This window comes from Nothobranchius furzeri, chromosome 14 (genome assembly GCF_043380555.1).
Source record: "Nothobranchius furzeri strain GRZ-AD chromosome 14, NfurGRZ-RIMD1, whole genome shotgun sequence".
NCBI classification, from domain to species: domain Eukaryota; kingdom Metazoa; phylum Chordata; class Actinopteri; order Cyprinodontiformes; family Nothobranchiidae; genus Nothobranchius; species Nothobranchius furzeri.
The window spans coordinates 18321851-18345192 of NC_091754.1; the positions used below are offsets into that span (position 1 = coordinate 18321851).

General features: G+C 46.0%; 2 protein-coding genes across 9 annotated transcripts in view; one reads left to right on the forward strand and one right to left on the reverse strand.

Moving 5' to 3' along the window:
• fmnl2a (formin-like 2a) overlaps positions 1 to 1678 on the forward strand; it is a 65312-nt gene extending 63634 nt beyond the window's left edge. For 4 of the 8 annotated variants that reach the window (XM_070543952.1, XM_070543954.1, XM_015966633.3 and 1 more), the window contains one exon: positions 1157 to 1678. Coding sequence is in view for 4 of the 8 variants with exons in the window: in XM_070543951.1 (XP_070400052.1) it covers positions 1157 to 1266 (110 nt within the window). In the remaining 4 variants the exon portion in view is untranslated. Of the gene's footprint in view, positions 1 to 795; positions 896 to 1156 lie in introns of all 8 variants that reach the window. The other 4 variants (XM_070543951.1, XM_070543953.1, XM_054746994.2 and 1 more) reach the window with 2 other exon arrangements.
• Positions 1679 to 4371: 2693 nt separating this feature from the next.
• The window catches only part of prpf40a (PRP40 pre-mRNA processing factor 40 homolog A), a 29957-nt gene continuing 10986 nt past the window's right edge, over positions 4372 to 23342 (reverse strand). The window contains exons 13-27 of the mRNA XM_015966638.3: positions 22808 to 22872; positions 22565 to 22729; positions 11774 to 11882; positions 11539 to 11689; positions 11336 to 11469; positions 11131 to 11245; positions 10953 to 11044; positions 10736 to 10852; positions 5682 to 5819; positions 5498 to 5593; positions 5329 to 5415; positions 5165 to 5255; positions 5031 to 5092; positions 4798 to 4953; positions 4372 to 4706 (exon numbers count right to left, since the gene is read on the reverse strand). Of these exons, the coding sequence (XP_015822124.1) occupies positions 4617 to 4706; positions 4798 to 4953; positions 5031 to 5092; positions 5165 to 5255; positions 5329 to 5415; positions 5498 to 5593; positions 5682 to 5819; positions 10736 to 10852; positions 10953 to 11044; positions 11131 to 11245; positions 11336 to 11469; positions 11539 to 11689; positions 11774 to 11882; positions 22565 to 22729; positions 22808 to 22872 (1668 nt within the window). The 3' untranslated portion in view covers positions 4372 to 4616. The remainder of the gene's footprint in view (positions 4707 to 4797; positions 4954 to 5030; positions 5093 to 5164; positions 5256 to 5328; positions 5416 to 5497; positions 5594 to 5681; positions 5820 to 10735; positions 10853 to 10952; positions 11045 to 11130; positions 11246 to 11335; positions 11470 to 11538; positions 11690 to 11773; positions 11883 to 22564; positions 22730 to 22807; positions 22873 to 23342) is intronic.

The window sequence follows — 23342 nt, forward strand, 5'->3', positions numbered from 1 at the left end:
TTTTTTTGAGCATGATAAAAGTGTTTGGGGTTCTGGATTTCTCTCCACCTGCATGAAAAGTGTCACACCCACATTTATCATCATGATGTCACAGGAGCACCTAGTGAGAGAGTGAGCGGCCATTTCTCATGTAATTACTAAAGTCCGGATGTGTGCTGCCATCTAGTGGCCGTCCATCTCATTGGTGATACATCAATAAATCCAAGCTGCACCTCGGGTGTGATGCAAGACGTGCCTGTGGCATTATAACTTGCTTCTCCGTGTCTTTTTGTGTGTTTATGATCCCATCTCATTGCCACAACTCCTCGCATGCTGGTTACTTCATCCTCACCGCTTACCCACAATGCACCCCTGTTCTTCCATTTAGCCCTGTGCCCTGCAGAAGGGTTGCTTCTCGCTTGGTGCACCATTCCATGCGTGTGTGAGAGACACTAACCTCCCACCCAGGATGTTTCACTTGAATGTTCATCTTATTTTGTAATCCTTTAACGGATCAGTCCTCCCCCCGCTGTGTGCATGCTCTGGTTGGTTGGTTGTTTTTGAACTGTTGCTCTGAACTGGAGGTTTCTGTTCTGCTGGTAGCCACTTAACAAAGCAGTTTAGGTCTAATTACAGAAATTAAAATAAAAGAAAGAAGCTGGACTAGTTAACATCCTTTGGCTCTGTCCTCTTTTGCACTTATCTGGCCCTTTTCTCCACATGCAGCCTCCTGCTTTGCGCTCGCTCAGCAAAGCCAGCGTGAACATGTGGCACCAGCCGCTGGTTGTAACCTTCATTTGTCTTTTCTTCATCCAGAACTAAAGAAGAATAATATTACTAAATTTCCCAATGTCTACTTGAGGGTAAGGAAGTCCTCCAGTAGCACGCCTGTAGTGGTGGATGTGTCCCATACCTGGCAAGCATTTTATTTACTTCCTGTTCTAGTGCTTAAATATTAGAATACTTCTTAATGCTTCAGTAGTTTCTGCTTTTATTTTGAAAATTAAAAACATATGCATCGCACAAGATGCATGAAATTCCAAGTTTGTGTGTGTGTGTGTTTAGACCTCATCCTGCTTTGAAAGTTAGGCTACCAGCACTCCTGAGCATGTGGGTTAATGATAACACCCTGGCCTCGTTCCTTATCCAACCCTTTCTTCTTCTTCTCCCCTGGCAGATTTAAGAAATCAGCCGTACAGACGGGCGGACGCGGTGCGGAGGAGCGTCAGGAAACGGTTTGATGATCAGAGCCTGCGACCAGTGAACAATGGTGAAGTGGTCATGTGATGAGGGAACAGTGGACGTGCAGAAGGAGGGAGGGGTGGTGAAAGGATGGAGTGACAGAAAGTAATGCAGTGTGTTTGGACCAGAATACACAAATCCACGTGATTTTTTTTATAGTAGCGGCTTTTTATGATGAAGGACTGAGACGTGGACGGAACTGAACTGAAAGTGTCTGAAAATCAAAAAGAACTCAGACAAGCTAAGTGCCTGAACTTATTTTAGTATTTTTTTATAACCCTACTTAAAGCTATACAACTTGAGCTGGCTTTAATGTTGAAATGTGTAAAACTGGACATGCAGCGGCCTTAAGAGCCATGTGAAAACGCGTTACCATGGAAATGATAGTGTAGAATGTACAGGAAGCTGTTCAAATTCCTACATGTTTTTTTATTAATATTTGACACTATTATCGCGTTATCGGTGCTCTTGACCATTCCGCTTAAAAGTATACATGCACCTTTAAAAAAACATCTCACGAGGCTTTTATTGTGCTAAAAGGAGATTAACAGGCATGAAGAAATATTTAAAACTATATTTGTATGTTTAAAAAAAACTTTTACTTATAAAAAAAAAAGGACCAGATTAATGTGAATTGTTTTCATTGCAGGTGATTTAATTTTTCTTGAGATAAAATTGTGGCTTTTAATCAATTACATAAATTTTTTTAAGCGTGTTTTGTTTCCTAATTTTTTGTAGTTTGGGGAACAATGCACAGTGACTTCATTAAAACTTAATTATCAGCTTGGTAGTGATCCAGGATGATATGTTGTCACTTTACCACTAAAACAAGTCAAAGCTCACCTTTTCATCTCATGTTCAGAAACGATTATTGTGACAAAACACAGCATAGTTTCATGTACAGATATTTTGCTACAAACCGTGTTTTTTTATTACCAGATGGTTAATATTGTACATATTGTTTAAACAAGTTTTCATTGCCTTGTGCGCTACATGAATGTTATTTTAACTTATAGTTTTTGTTTCATTTATTTTTTGTATATTTAATGAAGCCAAATGCAGCCAGCAGTCTCCAGTAATGTTTAATAAAAACATGCAGGAAGCAGAGGGTCTGTGTGTGTCAGAGGGAGTAGTCTGGAGCGTTTTATTCTCATTAACAACCACTCTTAACCATGAAACGTTTTAAATCTGTAACCTGACACCTCCTGTTCTGCCATTAAAATTTTTGTTTGTTTCGAACTGGGTCATACTGGCATTTGCTTTCTCACCACAAATGTGTTTCATTTGGTTTTTGACGGTTCAGAAAAACATTTAGATACAAGATTGTCAAAAACATAAACTATTTACACAGAATGTAGAATTGTGACCTTATTATTGGAATAATGGTATTATTCCTATAGCTATTGGTATCTTTTGATTTATTACTTAAAGCAGACCTGGGGGACATTTGAGGTCCTTGAAGTTGTTTTGTGCAGCCACACACTAGCATCTGTAGAATAATGACTTGTGTTTATGTAGGTGACACTTTACCCAATATTTTTACGTTCAGGTTCTTGCTAACAGAACTATTTTGAGGATTACAAATAAAATCATATAATTTTTAAATTATCAAACAAAAATTAAATATTACTGCTTCCTATGTTCATATATTAGCAAATCTATAGTTTCTTCCGCTGTTTAATATGCATATTTTAAAGTCCAATGTGGTGTAACTCATAATTTGCAACTAGAAGTCCTTGATTTTGTAATAAATATGACTAATATTTTTTTAAAGAAATTCTGGAATCGGGAAAGAAAAAAACTGAAGAACCACACTGCGGAAAAGGTTAAAGAATGACATCTTGTGGTGAATTGTGGGTACTGCAGTCCACATAAAAACCAAGTCTCCTCAGCAACGATTGCCAGGGATCAGCGCCAGAAGACCCTAGTCAACGAGTAAAGATGAGTTATACACAGAAAGTTAAGTAAATACTTTTCAGTGTAATATCAAGTTGTTAATTGGAATAAGTAGCTCAAGATATTTTGGGCCGCCTATTTTATTTCCCAATTCATTGTTAGCAATGTTAACTCAACATTAGCTTCTAGCTTTCTTTACCTGATAAAGAGAAGAAAAAAAAACAAGATGGCGTGGCTTCTTAGGGGTACCAGAAATAAATTCTGGGTCGCTCCTTTAACTGGTTTCAATTCTTTACACAAGGCTGCTTTGTTGGTTGGTACAAACTTGGCAACCCCACAAGCTCAAATATGATTAGCTCTGGAACCAAGAAGTTTGGTGGCAAGACTGTTTTGTGATTGACCATAAATTCTTACATTTTGCATCTTTAAATACTTGAAACATTAATTTATAAAATGTCAAACCTTTTTTCTGCAAATGAGACCAAATCAAACATTTTTAAATTTAAATCAGTTTTTGACATTAGCCTAAACGGATATGATTTATAAGCTGTTTATTACTTTATAAACATGATCAGATTTTTTAAAGTGACAATCAGTAGTTTTTACCTTTAATCTCTGGAAACATCCTTCGAAATGTTGAAAGTGATTAAAATGATGTCCAGTATACTGACGGCTTTGTAACATAACCATGAAAATCGGGTTTAAAGTACATAGGGAACGGGTTTAAGTGTCTGGGGGACGCCATATTTTAAACTGGTCGGCTTGGGGTCCTGCTCTTCTCGATGACATCACACCAGACGTAGGCTGGAATTACGACTTACGCAAGTTACGTTGCCATGTTCGAAAACATTCCAGCAGTAAAAAACACTGATTTAAAAACAAAACTGCTAAACTCTTAATGAAACCTTTGTTAAAGAACAGAATCTAAAAAGACATGCAATATATTTTGTCTAAATGGTTTTGCCGTAGTATGACATCAGCAGGCAGGACTCCGAGCAGATCCAGAAAACTAGCCCCAGCATCGCGTTCCCTTAACGGAATTAACTGAAGGATCATCAAAGTCTGAGGAGAGACACAGGTCGCATGCTTTCTGCTCCACAGGTAACCAAATTTACCTTGATGGTTTTTTTTAAACTATGGCGATATGGTGGAAAACTACCCTGAAATGAATGTACCGCCCCCTAGTGCCAGGAAACTACACACTGCCACTTTCAATAACTTTACTTGACGACAATTTGGTGAAGACGCTGAGCGTGACTTTAAGATATGCCTTTAATTAAAAAAAAAAAAATCAGCAATGGGAAACGTACAACTACATCCGACTATAGGAAATACTTAAAATGAGGAGCTTCCGGATATCAAATGAGACGAACCGAGCGCGTAAGATCAGTACATGAGCACATTCCCCTTAAAACCAGTGAGAGACGTCTTCAGTGAACAGCGCGGTCAGATGCAGGGAATGCTTTAGTTGAAATGTACAAGTAGCAAAAAGAGAAGCATCAAGGTGCATCCAGCTGTTCCAGTAAAGTTCTTCTCCTTTTCTCCAGCTCTCCTTCACTCAGCTCACTGCCTGATGTATCCCAGCCGCCCTGAGCAGGAAAACCTAAATCAGTCTCTCGGGTTTGTGGGACTTTAACTACCAAAATCTTTTGGAAATCGTATTAAATGATGGGAATTCACCTCCTCTTTGGCTGCTTTTCTTTTAGGAGACTTCTGTTTGGACTCGGTGCGAGATTTAGACCGAGACTTGTCGTTCTCTTTATCCTTCTCTGAATCTCGTTCACGCTTCCCGTCACGGTCTCTTCCTTTCTTCTCGCTGTCAGACTCCGGCGATGCCTGTTGGTTGCGGTTATCAGCTAATTGCATGCTGGGTAATTTTTAACACCACATCCACAAAAGGCTTGTGTACTTACAGACTTGTGGCGCCTCTTCTTGCCCTTCTTCTTGTGCTTCTTGGATTTTTTATAGCTTCGCTCTAGTTTCAGACAGAAACGTGTCGGTGAATTCAAACGCTTCCGTAAAGCGATTCGCTAACAGAAACACTCACCAGATTCTCCACTCGATGAGCGCTCTGAAGGAGACTTTGACTGTGACCTCTTCTTCTTCTTGTGGTAATCCTCATCCTCAGACTCTGAAGCCTAATGAATAAGAAGGTTAAAGATTAGCAGGTCCAAAGAGGAGGAAAACAAAAGTAGCCGGTGAGGTCCACACCGATCGAGAGCGGGATCGTTTCCTGTGGTGCTTCTTGGACTTCTTTGAATGCTTCTTTGTCTTGGAGTGGTGATGCTGACACTCGTGCTGAAAAAGCAGACCAAACCGCTGATCGTCACCGTTATCAGGCCTGATAAATCAGTTCCAAATGTCATCGTGGTGACCTTACCTCCAGAACATGCATGAAATCTTTGAAAATCCTCTTCCTCTCCGACTCCAGCGTCACATCCTCAAAGGCGGACTCTTTCAGGAATCTTTCTCTGACCTGAAAGGGTCAGATGCCGCTCGTCACTAAACACGAGGCCCAATCACGAGTGAATGTGATGGAGAGTGATCTAACTGAAACCACGTACTTCCTCCCACGATGCATCCGGCTCCAGAGGCGGCGTGGCCTGCTTCAGCATGGTCTTGAAAGCAGCTTCTTTTCTTTTCATCTTGCGGGCTTCCTCTTTCTCTCGCTCCCTCTCTCTGGCTTCAGCCTTCTCCAGAAGCTGTTCACAAAAAGAAAAAGATCTTAAAAATACAAAATCGTTCTAGAGGCAAAACTGCACAAAACCAAAGAACTGAATTTCCTCTTCCCCATGTGATCCACTGGCTGCTTAAGAGGGCGGAGCTAAACGGTGATCTCATGTGGGCTCAATCTGACGTCATCTCAGCCTCTGGAGCAGAGGTGTCGAACTCAAACTCAAACTGGGCCGAAATGAAAAGAAAAAAAAAAAAACTGGGACGAAGTTGCGGGCCAAACTTAAGTGAGGGTCAAGGCATGGGTGGAGACGCATTTCATCCACACTTCCTGTTAGGAAAACGCTTCTGAAAGAGGCGTCTCCTGGTGGACCGAGAGAGCGGCACTGAGGCAGCGGTAGACCGCACCCCCCTCAACGCCCCCGTGTGCACTGTTGGAGTTTCTCTATCTAAAATGGAGTTGTTAACGAGCGCGTGCGTGTGCACACAAGCACACACTCACACAAGACTTACCGCTCAGGAGGAAAGCAAACACAGATTCTGCAGCATCCTGAAGGGTTTCCTGTTACGGGGCAATCGTGATCATTAGATGAAAAGGGGGAGGAGGGCATTTTTTTCCAGTAGGCGAGCGGCTGCCAGCGCTAATGTGTCAAACCGGCAGGTGAGTGGCCGAGTCGGGTGGAGGTGCGGCTGCCTCACCTGGAGACCAGAGCGGTGCAGCCACGTAGTTATTTGCGGATAACGTGACGTTTTTCAGCTACAGCTGGTTCTACATAAATGTGGAGCAGTTTTTAACCTGAAGATGGAGATATAATTATGGTTTTGGGCTGAAATATTACATTTAGAGTAAGTTGCGCTAAACTGCCACACTAATGATTACACGTGTGTACAGCACCATTAGACACTCATCTCTACAGGTTATCAGCAAAAACAAGTTAGTTTACGATGCGTTACTTGCTCTTTAATATTTAGACATACAAATGTGCACATTTTCTTTTATCTACAGATGCTGTTGAACCTTTTCATTTGGAAACTAACTTATTTTTGCAGTAACACTGAATGTGGAGTAACCAAACTGCACACGAGCAAGTCAATTTTCAACAAAACGTGTCAGTGGTATTCATTACTTATTATGCCTCCAGTTTTTATTATTAATCTTTTGAATTGGTTTGTATTTCTTTTTTACGTTTTCTTGTTTATATTTAATTCTCCTTTTTTGCTGATGTAATTTTATTGCTAATTTGACACCAAACTTTCCCCACTGAGGGACAATAAAGGGATTTTCTGGTCTATTTCTATTCTATTCATCTTTCCAGTTCCCGTTTTAAAAGTGGTCCAAACTTTTTCCCACAGGCCAACAACTAAACAAAAAAATAAGTAATTACCTTAAATGAAAATGCAATATCTCACCTATTAGCTTTCAGAGCAGAAAAAGTGCATAAAAACACAATAACTCAAGCTCGGTTTGCTCCACTCTGATTAACTGATGCTTACCTGTTCAAGCCCAGTGTTTCCCCCACATAGGGGGCTGAAACTCTAGCGCCACGGCTACAAAATCAAACCCCCCACCCTGCTCTCACGGTAGAAGCATGGAAGCGAAAGGTTCTGTATGCAACTATAACCACCTTCCCCGCTCTCCTGGCAGCGAAACGCTCGGCGAATGATAGCAGACACTAATGACTGGAAAAACAAAGGAGGGGGCGCTTCGAATGACATGCTAATACCGCAAAGCACTATGGGATTTGTAGTCATTGTAGCCAAATGGGCTGGCGAGCAAATTTTTATATATATTTGATCTCGTGTAGGGATGCACCGATCAGGTTTTTTGCTGCCAATCACCGATACCGATATCAAAGAATGCTGATCACCGATACCGATCACGTGGATTGGCCAGAAATTTTCTACATTATAATGAGTGCTACAAACTACATAATCTGGGAATAAAGGAAATGTAACCTAATCTAAAATGGTCTGTATTAGGGTTGTCACGGTGTGAAAATTTAACCTCACGGTTATTGTGACCAAAATTACCACGGTTTTCGGTACTATCACGGTATTTTTTTTTTACGTGCTACATTTTCACACAATTAAATAAAAACTGTATATCAGGAAAATATTGTCCTCAGTTTGTGTCTAAATTTTGCCTAAAATGTGTTATTTTGTAATTATGTTGTTTATTTGTTTACATTTTTCCACTTTAGTCTTTAAAATACCAATATTTGCCCATAACTTCTTGTTTTATGTCTGTTTGATGTCATCATTTAAAAATATTAGATCAGATGATACTCAGTACTCAAGTAGCCTTCTAATCAGATACTTTTTTACCCTTACTTGAGTAATAAACCCTATATCAGGAAAATATTGTCCTCGGTTTTTGTCCTTCCAGTGAGCTTTGCAGATGTGGGAAAATTTCATCAAGCAGTAACCACTGTTAAATTCACAATTATTCTCGGAGAGAGACCAACTCTTATCTGCCCCGGGAGCCCCGTAATGCGTAGCGTCATTTCAACATGGCGGTGTCCGCGACACGGTTTATATGCAGGTAGCGGCGCTGCGGCTGCTTTATATAGCGACTCGTTGCATTCTCCCTCGACCCAAATCCTCAGATCACGCATTTTAGCTAAAACGCTAACGTTAGCTTGCCTTGCGTTGACTGTAGAGATGTGGGTGATGGTCACGCAGATGTGTCATGAGATTTGAAGCGTTGCTGCCTTTCACAGACTCTTTTTTTGCTCGTGCTGCAAACAGGATAGCCGCCCGTCTTCTATAAACTCCCTCGGCATTCTTCAAATATCTAAAATATGCCCGTACTTCCGACTTTGTCTTCTTTGAGGGATAATAAATGTCCTCCTGAGTGTTGCCGTCTCCTCCTTTGACCATTATTTCAGCTTTAGCTTCAAGAAAGTTTTGTTGTAAACAAAGCGTGCATGTGCCGCCGGCAACTTCTGCAGATGATACGGTGGCTGGTAAGGGTCACCGCGCCTACACCGCAGCCACAGTAAACCCACCAAGATAATATAGTTTTTTTTTAAAACAAGACCGTTATTATTGTCAACTTTTTTTTTTACCGGGGTTTAGCGCTACACTGGTTACCGTGACAACCCTACCTGATCGGTTTGCTTTGATCTACAGGTGCTGGCCAGTAAATTAGAATATCATCAAAAGGTTGAAAATATTTCAGTAATTCCATTCAAAACGTGAAACTTGTACATTATATTCATGCAATGCACACAGACCAATGTATTTCCGATGTTTATTACGTTTAATTTTGATATTTATAGGTGACAACCAATGAAAACATCAAATCTGGTATCTCAGAAAATTAGAATATTCTAAAGGCCAATGAAAAAATGTTTGTTTCTCTAATGTTGGCCAACTGAAAAGAATGAACATGAAAAGAATGTGCATGTATAGCACTCAATACTTAGTCGGGGCTCCTTTTGCCTCAATAACTGCAGTAATGCGGCGTGGCATGGACTCGATCAGTCTGTGGCACTGCTCAGGTGTTATGAGAGCCCAGGTTGCTCTGATAGTCGTCTTCAGCTCCTCTGCATTGTTGGGTCTAGCGTATTGCATCCTCCGCTTCACAATACCCCATAGATTTTCTATGGGGTTAAGGTCAGGCGAGTTTGCTGGCCAATCAAGGACAGGGATACCATGGTCCTTGAACCAGGTGCTGGTGGTTTTGGCACTGTGTGCAGGTGCCAAGTCCTGTTGAAAGGTGAAGTCTGCATCCCCATAAAGTTGGTCAGCAGCAGGAAGCATGAAGTGCTCTAAAACTTCCTGGTAGACGGCTGCATTGACCCTGGACCTCAGGAAACAGAGTGGGCCAACACCGGCAGATGACATGGCACCCCACACCATCACTGACGGTGGAAACTTTACACTGGACCTCATGCAACGTGGATTCTGTGCTTCTCCGCTCTTCCTCCAGACTCTGGGTCCTTGATTTCCAAAGGAAATGCAGAACTTGCTTTCATCAGAAAACATAACTTTGGACCACTCAGCATCAGTCCAGTCCTTTTTGTCCTTGGCCCAGGCGAGACGCTTCTTGCGCTGTTTCTTGTTCAAGAGTGGCTTGACACACGGAATGCGACACCTGAATCCCATGTCTTTCATGAGTCTCCTCGTGGTGGTTCTTGAAGCGCTGACTCCAGCTGCAGTCCACTCTTTGTGGATCTCCCCCACATTTTTGAATGGGTTTGTCGTCACAATTCTCTGCAGGGTGCGGTTATCCCTAGAGCTTGTACACTTTTTTCTACCACATTTTTTCCGTCCCTTCGCCTGTCTGTTAATGTGCTTGGACACAGAGCTCTGCGAACAGCCAGCTTCTTTAGCAATCACCTTTTGTGTCTTGCCCTCCTTGTGCAAGGTGTCAATGATTGTCTTTTGGACAGCTGTTAAGTCAGAAGTCTTCCCCATGATTGTGGTGCCTTCAAAACAAGACTGAGGGACCTTTTAAAGGCCTTTGCAGGTGTTTTGAGTAAATCAGCTGATTAGAGTGGCAGCAGGTGTCTTCTATATTCAGCCTTTTCAGAATATTCTAATTTTTTGAGATACCAAATTTGGAGTTTTCATTAGTTGTCACTTATGAATATCAAATTTAAATGTAATGAACATTGGAAATACATTGGTCTGTGTGCATTGCATGAATATAATGTACAAGTTTCACGTTTTGAATGGAATTACTGAAATATTTTCAACCTTTTGATGATATTCTAATTTACTGGCCAGCACCTGTATTTTGAAAATTCCGATCAAAACCGATAGGGGCACTATCGGCCGATTACGATCAAATGCCGATCCATCGGTGCATCCCTAATCTCGTGGGCCAAATTTGGCCCGAGGGCCCGAGTTTGGCACCTGTGCTCTAGGTGACTCAAACAAACTGATGTGAATCTGCGTTGGTGGGACCGCTGGTCACGCTACACATCCGGAGTCTTACACTGTTGAAGGCCAACTTGATGTTTCCAGCATCCAGAGTGGTGGCTCTTTTGTCTGAACTGATCACTGATCCAAAATCATCAAAGCTGGTGTTGACTTCTACCGAGAATCCTTTATCCTGGAGGAAAAAGCAGGAGACAGAGGTTAGTCATCAGAAACCATCAAAGCAACTAAAAAAGTACAAACAAGGCGACGAATCCTTATTCCCATACTCTTACCTTCAGGATGTCTTTGATGATTCTTTTTTCGTCGTGGTAACGAGCTTTCAAGTCTTCCACATAGAATTTAAAAAGATCCAGTGGAGTGGAACCTGCAGGACAGATTATTTGAACATTAACAACTTAAATATTGATGATTTTTATCTGCGGCCGTGTTTATGTTCGAGTCACGGCGTACCAGGCTGGCCCAGCATGCTGGCAAATCGCATGTTGGAGCTCAAGGCCGGGTACATCTCCATCCAGGAAGACATGGAGTGGAGCTGGCCATGGTCGTGGAGCTCATCCAGAAATTTCTGAGACAGAAAAATGATATCTTAATTCAGAACCGAAACTTGTTTGTTTTTGTGAAGAAAACATTTCTCTGAAGTGTTTGGGACTCGTACCTGGAAGGACTCCCTGTTCTTGCGCTGTCGTCGTCTTTCTCTGAGAAGAGTCTTTTGTTTCTCCTCTTCCTCCTCTTTCTCCAGAGCGCGGATGTGCTCCTCAAAGCAGATCAGGGCATCTTCTTTGTCCATGTCTGTCGGCACAAAAGGCATCAACACAAAGAAATCCTCTCCAACTAACATAATATCCAAATCGACCCTACTCTGCAGCTCTTCATCCTCAGCAAACGTGGGGTTGTCCAGCAGATACTGCTGCGCCTCAGACCAAGTGGTGCGGTATGTGACGTTGGCCATGTTGTCTAGAATGTTCTTCAGAGCCTCCCAGTTCCTCTTCCTAAGCTGCTTGGCTTGCTCCTGTGTGGGGACCAAAAGGGGATGATTGAGCTAATGTCACTTCACCCTCCACCATCGTGGGTTTACCATGAAACAACAACTCACCTTCTCTTTTTTGGCCAGGTAGAACAAGACATCCTCATAGATTTCCAGCCGGTCTCTCTCAGGAACACAACTCCACACTTCAAGCTCAGAGAACATTTGTTCCGCTTTTCTGGATTGGAAGGAGACACATTAATCCACATGAGGGCAGTGTTTCACAGGCTGGATTTAACACAATGCTCTGTCAGAGACACTTCAGCTGAATGAAGAGAAATACCAATAAACGGTTTTTAAATAAACTGTTCTCTTTCTTAACATTCGTTTCGATGTCTCACTATGGGATACGCCCCTCCGCGGATTCCTCAGAAGCACTTATCTCAATACGCCAATCCTGATTGGCCAGTGACCGTGACGTACGCGTCCCCCTGCTACTATAAGTAGCAAGCGTCCCAACGTACGCACTATTCAATCACCTCTTCTCGCTTCGGTGGTCGCTTATCTCTGAGGTAAGTTAGCTCAACTGTTCACAGACGGAGCCTTCTAATATTCTCTCCGTCGCCGAACGTTAACTTACCGTCCTTCTGTCCTGACCTTCACCATAGGCTCGGGGCATAACGAGCAGCTTCACACTCCAGTGCATCTGTTCGTTCTATGCTAACACACCAGTTAGCCAACATGGAAGCCGCTCCTCCCACCAGAGGAGTCGACGGTGCAGGAGCTCGCCTCTGTACCTGTGGGAACAAAATCTCAAGCAAAGACCCGCACAGGGTCTGCTCGAGCTGCCTCGGGCTGGAACACGCCCAGCTGGCATTGGAAGTCCCCGGGTCATGTGAGAGCTGCGCTTGCTTCACCCTGAAGAGCCTTCGCCGGCGGCTAGCGCGCCAAGCTAGCCTGTCGGGGAAGGACCCTTGCCTGCCGGCCCCTGGGCCACCGCCTGGGGACGCCAGCGAACATGTCCTCCCGGAGCCGGAACCGTGTGCCGAACTCAGCTGGGGCTCACAGCTCGAACTGGCCGGTCCGAGCCACCCCGCCGAGGATGTGTTGGAGTTGGACTACGGAGACGACGAGGACACCTCGGAACTCCTCATTTCAGAGGAGGACGAGGAGGACGACGTCTTTCTCCCCATCGCTCAGGCCTCCATGCCTAGCTTTCCATCCTCTCCCAGGGATGGAGCGGTTTCTCCGGCCGCCCACCTGGACATGCAGTCAGTCTGCCGACGCGCTGCGACCAGGCTCAACATCCCTTGGCCCACCGTGGTCACTGAGGCTGTCAGATCCCGCTACGAGGGAAAGAAGCTGCCTCAGGCCACGAGGGCGGCAAAGCCCCTCCTCCCCGCCTTCCCGGAGCTACTCCAAGAAGTGGGGTCCTCCTGGGACAAACACCCGTTCAGCTCCAGGTCTCCTGTCCAAGGAGCCTCCTCGCTGGACTTCGAAGGGATGGAGACGGCTGGCATGCTTTGCATGCCGCCGATGGAACCGCTGGTTGCAGCCCACCTGCACCCACGGCTCTCGGCGACTTCCTCCAGGCCTCCCGCTCTCCCTGCGAAGGCGGACCGCTTCCAGTCGGCGCTGAACGAGAGAGCGTACAAGGCTGCCGCCATCTCGGTCCGAGCTTTGAATGTCTCCTCCATGCTCTCGGCGTACCAAGCCGAGCTCTGTGAGGACATGAATACGAAGCCGGACCCGGAGGTGCGGGAGGAAATCACCGTACTGACCGACATCTGCCTGCGTGTGCAGCGCTGCGCGGTCCATGCTACGGCTAAAGCTATGGGCATGATGGTGCTTCAAGAACGTGCACGATGGCTGAACCTCACCAACCTCTCTGAGAGAGAGAAGGAGGACATTTTGGACATGCCAATCGTGCCTGAAGGCATTTTCGGCTCTGCCCTGGCATCAATGCAGCAACGGTGTGCGGCTCAAAAGAAAGAGGATGAAGCCCTTCATCTCTGCCTTCCCCGTAAACCCTCACCGGCGCTGCCGGCTCGGCCGAACCTGCCTCAGGCAGCTGCCCGAGCCCAGCCTCAGTTCCGGATCCCAAAGCGCCCGAAGCCTCAAGCTGTCCAACCAGCTCCTTCGGGCTCAGAGCCTCGACCAGTTTGGCCTCAGGGATCCGGCAACCAAGCTGCTCCGCCACCGGGACAATCCACCAGACACGGCGGTCAGCAGGTGAGGAGGAAGAAGTGGGCAGCCTGTCGGAGTTCTTCCCTCCCGACGCTGCAGCTGGCGGTTCCCCGTTCGCCAGCTCCTCCTGTTGGATGTTGCCATGGTGCTTTCTCCCCCCCCTCACGGAACCCCTCCGGCAGAGTTCCCGAGCGGTCCAGGGTGGGGCCAGGACGTGCAGCCGGCGGTGCCGGCTCAAAGCACACGTCACAAGCACTCACATTGTTTTTCACAAACATGTCACGCTCAAGGAGCATTGAAAGGTTCGCTGTCGCATCCAGACAAGATGTCAAGGGCGCAGCAAAAATCAATATAAATGTCACCCATGAGCGGTTCCAGGCGGGGGCGGCGCCACGGGTCGTCCCCGTAAGCCTGGGCCGTCAAAGCACAAAGCCCCCGCGCATGCGCAGTGGCTGCCACGAGCACCGCTGCCCCACAACCTCTGGAGGGAGCTGGTGCTCCGTGTGTCACGGCTGTGTCACCGCTCTCCACTCACAGGGAGGAATGGACAGCGGTTTCTGCTTCACGTTGGGTGCTGAGAACAATTTCGAGGGGTTACAGGCTCCAATTCGCTTCTGTTCCTCCTCGATTCTCCGGCGTAGTGTTCTCCCACGCCCAGGGGTCGTCAGCTCACATCCTTCAGGGAGAAATCTCCTCCCTGCTGGAGAAGGGAGCGATATGCATTGTGCCTCCCGATCGGTCTCAGAGCGGTTTCTACTCCAGGTACTTCCTGGTCCCGAAGCGGGGAGGGACCGGGATTCGCCCGATCCTGGATCTGAGGGCCCTGAACCGATGCCTCAGAAAGTACAGATTCAAAATGCTCACGCTCTCATCCCTTTTGCGTCTGATTCACCAGAGCAACTGGCTCACCTCAATCGACCTGAGGGACGCATACTTTCATGTTCCCGTGTACCCTCCACACAGGACATTTCTGAGGTTTGCCTTTCAGGGAGTGTGTTACGAATACACCGTGCTCCCATTCGGCCTCTCGCTGAGCCCGAGGGTGTTTGTCAGGTGTACGGAGGCGGCGATCGCCCCTCTGAGAGGGAGGGGCATTCGGCTGGCCACGTATTTAGACGACTGGCTCCTGCTGGCACGGTCCAGAGAGGAGACAGCGTCAAACACGCTGGTTGTGATCCCTCCCTTGTGTGGTCTGGGTTTCAGAATAAACTGGCAGAAAAGCGCTTTGCTCCCCTCCCAGAAAATAACCTTTCTAGGTCTGAATCTGGACTCAGGGGCGTTCACGGCCCGTCTCTCGGCACCGCGCGTGAACGCGCTCTCGTTCTGCCTGGCGCGCTTCCGCCTACACAGTTCGGTGCGGTTTGCGTTATGCCTCAGGCTTTTGGGTCTCATGGCGTCGGCTATTTCAGTGGTACCACTCGGCCGTCTACACATGAGAGATTCTCAACGCTGGGTGGCTTCTCTGGGTCTCTCTCCAGTACGCCACAGAGCGCGCAGGGTGACGGTCTCTGCAGCGTGCGTCACGGCGCTCCGCTGTTGGCGTCACCCCTCCCTCTTGGCACAGGGGGTGCCTTTGGGGTTGGTTCTCGTGAGGAGAGTGGTCACGACAGATGCGAGCCTGTCAGGTTGGGGGGGGCTCCTGGAGGGTCGCTCTGTCAGGGGTGTGTGGAGCAGAGAGCTCTGGGGGACACACATAAATTATCTGGAACTCCTCACGGTCTTTCTAGCCCTGAGGCGCTTCCTGCCTTTTCTCTCCGGCCATCATGTCCTAGTGAGAACAGACAACACCTTGGCTGTGGCTTATATAAACCACCAGGGGGGGCTGCGCTCCGTGCGGTTACACACGCTGGCACGCAGACTGATCCTATGGTGCAGCAGGCATCTCCTCTCAATCAGAGCCACCCATGTCCCGGGTGTTCTGAATCGGGGGGCGTATCTGTTGTCCAGAGGGACACCCCTGTACGGGGATTGGAGCCTGCATCTAGCAGTGTTGGAACAGATTTGGATCCGGTTCGGCACAGCCGTAGTGGATCTTTTTGCCTCCAAGGAGAATGCTCACTGTCCTCTGCGCGACCGAGACGCTCCACTCGGCGTGGACGCGCTGGCGCACGACTGGCCACGGGGACTGCTTTACGCTTTTCCCCCAGTGGCCCTGATACCACCCACCTTGCTGAGGGTACGAACCCAGCTCCACACTCTTATTCTGGTGGCCCCATACTGGCCAGCTATGCACTGGGTGGCGGACATTTTCCAGCTCCTGGAGGGCCAACCTTGGAAACTTCCGCTTCGCAGGGACCTGGTGTCCCAAGCGGGAGGCTCGATCTTCCACCTTCATCCAGAACGGCTGGCCCTGTGGGCCTGGCCCCTGAGGGGTGCGGGCTAGTGTCAGCAGAGCTGCCCCAGGCGGTCATTCGAACCATTCAGAATGCTAGGGCCCCCTCCACTAGGTCCCTATATGACTGTAAATGGAGGGTGTTTGAAGCCTGGTGTCAGGGCAGGGAGGTCTCACCCTTCCAATGCCCGGTGAACGTCATTCTGTCTTTCCTGCAAGACTTGTTGGATGGGAAGAAGGCTTTCTCCACCATTAAAGTGTACCTAGCAGCCATTTCCTCCCGACACTTGGGTTTTGGGAAGAAACTGGCAGGTCAACACCCCCTGGTGTGTAGCTTCATGAGGGGCGCGCGCAGGCTTCTCCCTGTGTCTCGACCCCTGGTGCCCTCATGGGATCTGTCCTTGGTGCTGTCGGCCCTCTCTGGGCCTCCATTTGAACCTATGGACGGCCTGGACCTTAAGATCCTGTCTCTTAAGGTGGTGCTACTCCTGGCTTTGGTATCTGCAAAGCGAGTTAGTGACTTACAGGCTCTCTCTGTGCACCCATCCTGCACCCAGTTTGCATCCGGTGACATGAAGGTGTCCCTGAAGCCCAACCCTGCCTTTGTGCCTAAGGTGGTGGGCTCCTTTTCTCCTATTATCCTCACAGCTTTCTACCCGCCACCCTTCTCCTCTCCTGAGGAGGAGCGGTGGCACAAGCTGTGTCCGATTCGCGCGCTCAAGGAGTATGTGAATCGGACGGAGAACCTTCGCAGGGGGGACCAGCTTTTTGTGTCATGGGGTGGGCCTCGTAAGGGGAAACCCGTCACAAAGCAGAGGCTTTCCCACTGGATTGTGGAGGCTATTTCTATGGCTTACTCCTGTCAGGGCATTCAGGCTCCTGTTGGGCTCAGGGCCCATTCTACTAGGGGCCTGTCTGCTTCTTGGGCCCTTTTTCGGGGGCTGTCAATCCAGGAGATTTGTGCTGCAGCAAGTTGGGCTTCTCCACTTGCATTTGCACGCTTCTATAAGCTTGATGTTTCGGTCCCTGCAATGACTCACACGATTCTGAGTGTGGGGTCTTTGGCGGGCCAAGACATATCCCTGTAGGTTGGTGATCGCTGGATAAGCTGTCTGGCAATACGGGAGTCTCCATATCCCATAGTGAGACATCGAAACGAATGTTAAGAAAGAGAACTTTAGGTTACTGTCGTAACCCCGGTTCTCTGAGTAACATGAGTGAGATGTCTCACCAGACAACCCTTCTTGCTGGGCGAAGCGAGAAGAGGTGTTTATCTTGAATAGTGCGTACGTTGGGACGCTTGCTACTTATAGTAGCAGGGGGACGCGTACGTCACGGTCACTGGCCAATCAGGATTGGCGTATTGAGATAAGTGCTTCTGAGGAATCCGCGGAGGGGCGTATCCCATAGTGAGACATCTCACTCATGTTACTCAGAGAACCGGGGTTACGACAGTAACCTAAAGTTTCGCTTTAGCGTCGTTATTCTTTTTTATTAGGAGTTATCAGTGGTTTTGATCAGCAACTGTTAATAAAACAGACATAGCGACACACACACCATCACTGCCTTCACCCTCCAACGGCCTGCTGTGTGTCATCCCAGATTACAAGCTGGTGCTAGCAGAACTCTGAAACTGGCTCTGAGTCAAGGTCACCAGTCGATGGTCTGTCGTGATGACTTTCACCCGTTCGCTCAACCAGACGACTGATGAACTGGAAGTTACGCGACCAGATCAACATTTAATAGATGATCAACCTACTCTGAAAATCAAGTATGTAGATAAAAAAGCAATCTGTAATCTTGTAAAACATATAAATCTTATTTATAGCAAAAGGTTCGAACCGGAGCCATTTTGATCACGTTTTAACGCCCGATCCGAGTCAGAGTCATTCGACTGTGTGTATCTGCTGGTAGCGATTTGATACTTCAGCAAAATATTCAAATAAGAAAAAGAGAAATTACATTCAAGTTGTCCTTTAAGTTAATTTATTATTATTTATGTGCTTATTTCTTTTTGGTGATTGGCTGTGGTAATACAAGCATCACTTGAGGAGGAAAGTTGAAAGACAAAAGTTTGTTTTTAAGGGAGCAAATCATGCAGCTCCATCTTTTCCGCTGTGTAAAATGCACAATGTGCACACATCACAAGGGGCTGCTGACTTGTCTGGTAGGGTTGGGGGATTTTATCGTTTTTCCCACCGCCAGTCATCAGTCCAATAAATGATGATGGCAATTTGTGCATGTGACGTCATGATGCACGGACTGATTTGCGAACGCATAAGTCCAAACACTGATTCATTTTTTTAATAGAAGCACAGCGAATACGTTTGCTGGAAGAGAAATTTAGATGTTTCTTCTTGTTTAATTTTGTATTTGTTGTTTGGTAGAGTGACGTATGAACGGCTCATATTAAACACGGTTAAAGCGTTAAAAAGAAGCTTAGTCTTTGTTTCCCTGTGGTGCCCTCCATTGTGGTATTTTTAATTAAGCAAAATGTTTGTTTTTTTTTCTGAACATTGGTTAGCGGGTTTCATTCTTTTACGAGTTGGAGTAGGAAATGAATCGCTGCTGCATTTAGATGCACTCTGAGGGGGGAGCATCGCAGCCAGAGGTCACATGATCCATTTATCCCCGTCACTTTCATTTTTAAAACAATAATCATTCAATGCGTCTACATTTTCATTAATTTTTAAATAATATTTAGTTCAAACAAGCTGAACAGAGTGCCCTAGTAACATATAAGTAATGCAATGAAACGATTTCACTTCAATTAGGAACATTTCCCCTGCTGCGGCTTGAACGCACATTCCTTCTGCTCTGCGTAAACCTGAACTGTTCACCTGCAGCTTTAGGAAGCTTGCTGAAGAGGTTATGAAGTTCTGGACTTTTGCCTCAGACAGACTGTTTAAACGCTGTTCGGGATGAATCTGCACTCCGCTACACAGTCAAAGCAGGTGCAGAATAACGAGCGTTACTTAAAGAGCAAGTCACCCCCTACCAGAGTATCACTTCGCTCCCACTTCCTGTTTGAAAAATACAACAAATGCTGTTGCCTAGCAGACCGAGAGGGCAGAGCCGCTAACAAATACACACACACACAGGCTCACAACGACACTGTGACATCATATGGTACCAGCTAACGTTCTAGGGTACCTCTCACCCCTTCTTTCCACCGGAGCCGTCAGCAGCACGTCTTGCTCGCGTAAGCTGCTGCTTGGCCCTTCCCACGAGACGCGAAACAGCAGGGGAGCAGCTGTCACCGACCGAGCACGAAGTCACACGAGTGACTTCGTCAGTAAACACAACAAGCAGGAGAAAACTACAACATGGCTCCAAAAGGTTTGTGTTTTATGTTCTGTCCGTTTTATAATCACCAATACGGACCTGAAAAACAAAGGAGACCGCTAGCTAGGTGATAACTTCTCACGGGGACGCACAGTTAGTAACCTTTTTTAAAAGTAAAGCAACCGGAAGGCAGTACGTTTCTTTATTCTGAAAATCTCGGTAGCTTCTCTGCATTTCCGCGTCCGACTTCCCGTCTTTCCTTCCCCAAAAATGTCGAACTTGACCCGTTTCAGAGGCGTCGCGCGTAGAAAATAGAACCGGCGTGTAAAGGCCGCGACATGCTGCTCCTGAGACGCGGCCGACTCGCGCTGCTGACGGCTCCGGTGGAAAGAAGGGGTCAGCCAATAGAGATGGCAGATTTAAATTCAAATGCAGTGCAGAGTTTTTACCTGACAACGGCACAACACTGCCAGTTTTAGGCAGAAAATTAAAATTGTAACTAAAATGCACTAAAGTGCAAAACTAGTGACTACACGTGTCTGCAGCACGATTAGACACACATTTAAATAGTTTACCAGAAAAAAAGTTGATTTGGGGGTGACTTGCTCTTTAAGTCAAAGTTTTAAAATCAAGAAACTTTTCCAAAATGGAATAGCCAGAAGTCTTCCAGAGTCTCTGAAAGACAGACGGATCTCCACTTTCCACTCAACACTGTGCTCTTGTGCACGATGTTGAGCGCATCACAGACGCTCCCCCAGCTCCTCTTCAGTGCTGTTTGCACGCACTGGCAGCAGTGAGAGGCAGAGAAAGTGTGAGATAATGGGCGGATGGAGATCTTTTGTTGATTGTTACCTCTGCGAGGTTCTCTGTGCATAACGTGTCAAATATTCGTCATTAACAAACTAACTCACAGGCAAATAAATAAACAAATCGCCTCTTCTAAAAACAATCGTAACGGCTCAGCCCATTGCCGACGGGCTAACCCTTCTGTCTGGTTTGAAATACGTCCAAACTGCAGACATTATGTCTCATGAGGCGACATGCTAGTTCTGCATTAAGGCTGATTCATGCTTCTCCGTCTGCGTCAGTGCGGAGACACGCAACGCCATTATCCGTCCTTGCGTAGGGCCCCGGCAGGCACGCAAGTACGTACGGAGTTGAACCCACTTTTTTTAAACATCAGTCGAACGAGACGGAGAACTTGTGATTGGTCAGGGCACCGCTGTCGGCTACACCGCCGCCATTGCGCCTTCAAAAACATAAAAGAGAGCCGAGGATAACTAGCGGCAGACATGGAGAAGCTTGAAGAATACCTCGCGAAAAAAACTCTAAAATAAGAACGTTTCATCCTCCCGTGACTGGAGGAGTGAAAAAATATGCAACAAGCGTTTTATTTGTCGACGGAAATGACAGGAAACGTGGGTTTAGAGGTGGGGAGCGCATGAAGAGGTGGAGGAGAATGAGAGACAAATATGTCCGTGTTAAAACGTCTCTTACATACAAAAAAACACAGTATAAACACACTATCTTGGACCGATACATGACAGGATACCACAGAACAGCGCTACGCCCTCTGTTGTCCTGCCGGGGAATTGCTTTGCAACACTCCCCAGGAGACGGAGAAGTATGAGGGCAAAACGCTTCCGTCAATCCGTGTGTGTCTGTCCCTTGCGGAGCTGACGGAGAAGCATGAACCAGCCTTTAGCCTGCTGTCTAGGGATGAGTACCTTTGACATCTGAATGGATACAGTACCAATTCCTGGTACCTACGAATCAATACTTAACGGTATCAAATTTCAATACTTTTGAGTGTATAATAATTATTTAAATAGCGTTTTGATTAAATATATATTATTTTCCCAATATATAACCATATTTGATCAATATCATGATAAATAACAAACAACTGTTTGTATTTTATCATCATAGTGTTGTACAAAATTCTTCAATATGAAAACCTTTAACAACCGTTTCTAAATTATGCAAAAACAAATCCAGCTCCATGTACTCCTAATCCTCTCCTTTCCCCTCTGGACAAACTGTGATGGTGGGTCCTTGTAGTTTTATAAACTGCAAATGAAACCGAAGCAAACATCATTGCTGTGAACTAAATTTACTTCGTATCTTCATTCCTTTTGCCGTTCATTTTCAAAACGTTTATTTTTCCTACTAGGAAGTTGGAATTTCCGAGGAGAATGCGAACGCACCATTAGCTATGTAAACAAAAACTAAACTATCAAGCTAACGTTAACATAAAACAGTTTATTTAGCTGCTGGAGCAGATTAAGATGCCTCATACTCAGATCGTTGTCGCTGGTTTCATCATCACCCAATAGCCCACCTCATTTAGTGAAGTGAAGCCAAACTTTAGAGCGCCTTCGCTTTCTTCGAGTCGGAATTTTGGAGTTCCGAGGAGTAAGCAAACGCACCATTAGCTGAATGGAAACTAACACATCAAGCTAACGTCATCTTAATCATTTTATTTACCTACCGGAGCAGATTAAGATGATGATGCCTCACTTAGATCGTTGTTGCTGGTTTCATCATCACCCAGTTATCCACCCCAGTGGACACAAACTTCAGAATGCTTCCTCTCTGCCGTGCTGCTTTGTTTACACCCACAGTGACAAGATACGCTCTTGCGCCAGGCGAGCGGTACGAGTATCGAAACAAGGCACCGTTTCATATTATGTGAATCGGTACTCAGTCGGTACTTTGGAATTTGGTCGGTGCCTTAAAAAGTATTGAATTCGGTACCCATCCCTAATGGTGTCTGAAACTATCAAATCCAATCCTGTACAAGTCACATGACCGGGGCCCGATTTCCGATCACATGATTGAATAAGTACATTCCTTAGTTTAAACTAGCTGGAAACCATTTTTAAAAACATAATTCATACAAAATTTTAACTAAATGTTATTTTTTATTGTAAGAATAAATAAAACTAGACAGAATCTATCAGATCCCGATGGGAGCCCAGCAGCGCTGCAGCTGCTTGATGGTGTGCAGAAACCATACGTGACCTTTCATTGATCCTGTCACCATAATCAAATTGACAGTTCAGAGTGCCACAAATCAATCCATGAACAAACACAAAAATCACTGCAGCACGTACTTGTATCTGGTTGTAGACGTCATCTTCTCATTGTTCTCCAGGAATCTCTGGAAGGTCTCCTTGGATTCCTTGTATTTAATCCGGGCCTCCTCCTTTTCCTCCTTCTCTGTCTGGACTTTGTAGGCATTGAACGCTTGCTTCTTCTCACTCAGCTTAGGAAGAGCGCTGCAGATGAAAGCTGAATGTAAGGGTCGGAGTTGAAGCTTGTTACTGTAAATATTGGGAATCCTGGGAATACTGCACCTGTAGCGAGGATCATTGATTATCAGTTTCATGGCCTGCTCCCAGGAGGAGTTTGATGCCACGCCCTAAATCAACAAAAACATTCAGATCAGTTCAATAAAAATCTCAACTGGGGGGGAGAAAATGTGCAAAAAATGTCTCTGGTCCGAGGCAGCACAGTTAAAAAAAGACTAATAAAAGTAGGGATGCACCGATCAGGTTTTTTGCTGCCGATCACCGATACCGATATCAAAGAATGCTGATCACCGAGACCGATCACCGATACTGATCATGTGGATTGGCCAGAAATTTTCTACAACATTATAATGAGTGCTACAAACTACATAATCTGGGAATAAAGGAAATGTAACCTAATCTAAAATGGTCTGTATTAGGGTTGTCACGGTGTGAAAATTGAACCTCAAGGTTATTGTGACCAAATTTACCACGGTTTTCGGTATTATCGCGGTATTTTTTTTAAACGTGCTACATTTTCACACAATTAAATAAACCCTGTATGTCAGGAAATATTGTCCTCAGTTTGTGTCTAAATTTT